Source organism: Eschscholzia californica, unplaced genomic scaffold (genome assembly GCF_041429995.1).
Source record: "Eschscholzia californica isolate CP2 unplaced genomic scaffold, dmEscCali1.0.p SCAF_1, whole genome shotgun sequence".
Lineage (NCBI taxonomy): Eukaryota > Viridiplantae > Streptophyta > Magnoliopsida > Ranunculales > Papaveraceae > Eschscholzia > Eschscholzia californica.
Window position 1 is genome coordinate 60575416 of NW_028238198.1, and position 5283 is coordinate 60580698.

The 5283-nt window shown below is 35.3% G+C and overlaps 1 protein-coding gene across 1 annotated transcript; it reads right to left on the bottom strand.

Moving 5' to 3' along the window:
* Positions 1-1700: 1700 nt before the first annotated feature.
* Positions 1701-2132, bottom strand: LOC147567970 (small ribosomal subunit protein eS17-like). The gene has a single exon (XM_086658797.1). It carries the CDS (start codon positions 2130-2132, stop codon positions 1701-1703), a length of 432 nt encoding a protein of 143 aa, XP_086514923.1.
* Positions 2133-5283: the final 3151 nt, after the last annotated feature.

Below are 5283 nucleotides of genomic sequence, written 5' to 3' on the forward strand. Positions count from 1 at the left end.
TTTTAACCCTTGCAATTCTTTTGTTTCATTTTTTCTTAAATTAGTTTTTTTCTTTCTAAGGACGGAAATATTTTTTTGAAAAGGGTTATTTTTGTTTCTAAGAATGACTTTATTTTAAATTTTGGGAAGGACTTCTAGACAATATCCTTTATTGAAAAAGGATGTTTGTCCTAGTCAGTGTTTTTCCCTTCTGTTTTAGATTTTGTTTCTTTAGGGGGTTGAGATTTGTGGTATGGAATTTTACTATGAAAATAGTAACACTTGCCTGTGAATTGCATCAGTTGACAGTAACATGTAATTCAACCAGTGGATTTTGTTATCTTTTGTAGGAAGATAGAGAAATATAGTAATTTCATTTATGTTCGTATTATATTATTGGTTATAGGATTATGAAACTTTTTTTGTTTTCATCAGGAAATGGATCTTGGTGATCTTAACAAAGTCTGGGAAGCTAAACTTCATGAAATAAAGAAGATTTTTGATAAAATAGCAAAAAATGTTCAACACATCATGAAGAAAAATAAATGAAGGGTGAAGCTCCTTTCTGAATTTTGGTAAACCTATCCTTTGCCGACATGTTTCTCAACTTTTGTTGCAGATTAAGAAGAGCCAACATAACCTATGAATCCTGCTATTATTATTCTTAGCGCGGGCGCTGGTAAACACGGTGTATCGCCGCTAGGAACTCTAGAGTTGTGTTAATGGATTATCCAATTAAGATTTTGGCTTCTACGAGAAATGTAAGTGGGTTTTCTTAGGATATCATGTTTAGAAGTGTTACAAAAAGAAAACAATCATCAGTTCTTGGATATTAAAAAGTTATGCAAGAGAAATGAAATTGTATTTATTTTTTTATTTTCTTAATTAACCTACACTTACACCATGTTTGATGTACCACATTTTTTTTTACTAAAGTTCAACTTATATGCTCTTTCATAATGTTCAAAAAATTGGTTTATGATAAGTTGATGTTCAGCTTGATTTCACCAACAATTTCATTAAATGTGACTGATAGAACTGTCCGTGCCCTAAGGCACGGGATATACCCTAGTATCTACTAAAACGTAATTTCTAGAGAGAGAAATCGAAAAATAGATCTAAGTTTGTAGTTTTTGAATTCTTAAACAAAAACTCTGTAAAAGTTGTTCACCATGTTAAGAAATTAATTAATGAGGAAGTAATACTCAGATATGAAATTTCTAGAAACATCAAGAAAAACCTCATTTTTATTAGAGAGAGAAGAAAAAAATTATATTTTTTTTTTATGTTTGAAGGTCGCCGGTCGGAAAATTAGCTGGTCGGCGACCTTCGCCGATGAAGACGATGAGGTGGCGAGAAGGTTAGGTGGCAGAGAGAGGTAATGAGATGGAGGAGAGAGAAATGATGACTGGTTAATGGTGTTATAACAGATTCTACAAAATGGACTATATGAGTATTCTTGATAAAGTAGGGGGCTAGGCAGGAAGCTAGTCACAAAGTTGGGGGCTATTTGGGAAATAACCCATGATTATAGGAGATATTAGAATTGAAGGTGGAAAATTCACAGTTTTTTTTTGCTAATCTATAAAACAATTCAGATTAATCCAAAAACACATCATAACCTCAAGATGTTTTCAGATAATGAAAAGCAAAACCTAAATCAATCAAACAAAAAAAGATTTCGATCAACTAAAGTCACTTACTCTTCCATTTTCAGATCTCTATGATCTTCGACTGCCGACAAATCCACCAACAGGTCTAGAGAAAACAACAGATTGAACAATCGGATCAACTTGTTTAATCACACCTGGAAGCTCAGACGTTCCGAGCGCCTCAAGCATATCAATAGTTTTCTTATCAACTTCAATCACATCAATTTTAATGGCCGATTCATTTGGAACGAAATCCATGCATATTTCTCTCTCTTCTTCGTGTAACTTCAATGAAATTCCACGAACTTGACCTCTTTGGATTAGTTTCATCAAATGAGTTGAAAATGCAGCGATATTGTTACGAAGACGTTTTGATGGGATAATGGCGACTTCTTCCAAGATCTTGGTGTTCGTGTGGAAATCTAAAGTCATCCTCGAATAGTACCTCTCAATCACTTGACGTGATGATTTCTTCACTGTTTTGGTTCTCACTCGTCCCATCTTCGATAACAAAAAACCCTAGTTTCTTCTTCTTCTCCTTCTCTGCGTTAGGGTTCCTTGCTCTTCTTCTCTACGTTAGGATTCCTTTTTCTTGTGCTCTGAAAATTCTTAGTTGAAATTGGTCCAAGTTCAATTCTGTTAATATTTGAACGTCTGGTTCACCATGAACGAGATCTAGAGAGAGAGAAAGAGAGGAAAAAAATTAGAGAGAAAAAAAAGGTTTTTTTTATGTTTAACGCCGCCGGCCGGAAAATTAGTCGGCCGACAACTTTCGCCTGTGAAGACGATGAGGTGGCGAGAAGGAGAGGTGGCAGAGAGAGGTGATGAGATGGGGAGAGAGAGGTGATGACTAGTTAACGGAGTTATAACGGTAACTGACAAATGGGGTTATCTGGGTATTTTTGATAAAGTAAGGGGGCTAAGCAGGAAACCGGTCACAAAGTTGGGGACTATTTGGAACATAACCCTTTAATTTATATTGTAGAATGAGTAGATCATTTCTCATTTTGCTTATCAACTTAATTAAAGCATTCCAAAAATAAAATGGTGAAAACCATCACCACTTAGTTTCATCCATTTGATCTATGGCTATATAAGTACCCTATGTATGTACCCTCATCACTCTTCATCTCTCTTTCTCTCTCTGTTAATCAAGTAACAATTAACATTAATGGCCTATGATCTTCACCTTCTTCCTCTCATTGTTTTTCTTCACTTGCCTACCCTTGTTGTTGTTTTCAGGTGATGGTCTTATTAGTAGTAGTAGTAGTATTGCTTCTTAGCCTATATTACAAACTAGTATTTCTTCTCATGAGCCTATGCCACCTCGTTCTAGTACTACTCCAGCTCCTAAAGTGAAGTCAGCTTTGTATTATGAAGCCTTATGTCCATACTGCTCCATGTTCATTGTCAATAATCTATCCATTATATTCTCTAACGACGACGACGATAAACTCATTGATATCATTGATCTCAACCTCGTCCCTTACGGAAAAGCACAAGTTTTGCCTAACAATACCATCACTTGCCAGGTCTCTTCTAGCTAGATCTTCATTCCCCTTAGTTTAAAAGATCGAACGCACGGGTATTCTTCAAGTTTGAAGTTTTTTTTTTCATTTGATAGACCTTAATTGATTTTTCTTGTGTATATGTTGTATGCATCATGGAACAGAGGAATGCTTTCTAAATACATTAGAAGCCATTTGTTAAATTCCCGATTATGTGATAATCAGAGAGATAAACTTGAAATAATTGACACGATAATATAACGTGGTTCGGTCGGATAATCATGACCTACATCCACGGAGAAATAATTGTTTCATTAATATTAACCACAACTCGTGGATTGATCGGTTACATTAGTTAGACATAACTCGATGATTTAAATCCTAGAACCCTCTCCTATTTATAGAGACAATAGGGTTTAGGGTTTCCTAGTTTCTCCTAACTAAACTAGGAAATAATATGAAAACTATCTAATAATAATATTAGATATATTACAAGAGATATTCAAAATATATTATACTAAATATTATGGGTCTTCACATATCTTCATATATGTTCACATATCTTCACATATCCTCAAATATCTTGGAATATTCTGAATTCTTCTTGATCGTCGGATCTCGTCTTCTCGGTCAGTCACGTTCATACACGTGTGACACACGTATCTCTTCTCTTGGACACATATTGGTCGTCGGATCTCTTCATTTCGATTCGTGTTATATCATATATCTTATTACCCCCCTGCAAGTTGGAGCACGTAAAATTTTGAAGTGTCCGACTTGGAGAGAAAAAAAACTTGTTGATTTTTCTTCCGCCCCTTTTTTTTTGTCTTCTTGCAACTCTCGAATTTTGGATGCTTGGTGACGATGCAAGAAGCATGATTAAGTCACAACAAAAATATTAGAAATTCGGTCGAAAGTCGGTCATTGTATGAACAATGTGAAATAAAATGTCGACAACAAAAGTTTTTATGGAGATAAATGTTGACATGGAAGTAATTGTCGTTTGAAAATAGTCAAGAATTGACTGAATAAATGACAACAAAAAAGTTGTTGTGTCTAAAGTTGACAAGTTAAACATTGTCTAATGAGTGAGTGACAACAAAATAATATTGTAGTGTAGAAAATCGACAAGAAAACTATTGTCGGATTTACCAAAAAATATTGGATAAATAACAACCAAATAGTGGTTTTGGATTTTAGACATCAACATCATTTCTCTGAAGGAGTTAAAGGAGATGTCCTTCGACCAACATGACAATGCGAGCAATATATCGGCTAGGACAATTGATGAAGAAAATCATCAAGTCCGATTGATTTAAGGGTCGTAGTGTTTAGCTAGAAACCAACTACGATCGTCGAATTACGAAGTAATTCGCGGCTAACTTCGATTGGATCCTACATCGGGTTACACATAAGAATGGGTATTTAATCGGATGATATGACTAGTGGGAGTTTGATATAACATTGGGAATGTCCCATAAACATATCTCACAGGCCTAAATAGAATTTGGGCAAAAGATAGCAAAAAGGCCCGAAATAAGGGTTTTGGGCCTAGACCGATTCGGGTACTTCTAGGACTCGGATTGGGCTGAGTTTTGGAGGGTTAGTTGCTGATATAATAAGCATTATATCTACCAATCTTCGTGGTGTTTGGACACCTCCTCCTTAGGGAATTGAGAAAATATCAATAGTTGTTATTTTCGACAATTTCCCTAAATCTTATTCTAAAGGGTGTTTTAGGAAACCTAAAAGGAGGTGGATTCTTATTAGGGTTCTATATAAACACTCTTAGGGCGGAGAATAAGGTGTGAAATTTCTCTCTAAGCTTTCTTACTTTACCACATCAAGTAGAGAGGAGAAAGTGAGCTAATTCCCAAGCTGTCTTCTAGTCAAGCCAGAAGAAGGTTTTCTCATTATCAAACCACCATTGGAGTGCTAGCGAGCTTTCAAGGAGGGAGATTAAATACACTATTCGGTGTCCCAAGTAGAGGAGATATGTTTGAAGCTCTTGGTCTTCTTTAATCTATTCAACTAGCTCGAAGGAAATAGCGATTAAGGTAATTTACTATCTTCTTATTAGTTAATTACTAGTTTTGCATGATGATCTTGGGGATACTAGTGTTAGACATTAGATGTCGTTATCC

Bases quoted from the DNA above. Each gene is read 5' to 3' on its own strand.
- LOC147567970 (XM_086658797.1), bottom strand. From the start codon at position 2,132: ATGGGACGAGTGAGAACCAAAACAGTGAAGAAATCATCACGTCAAGTG.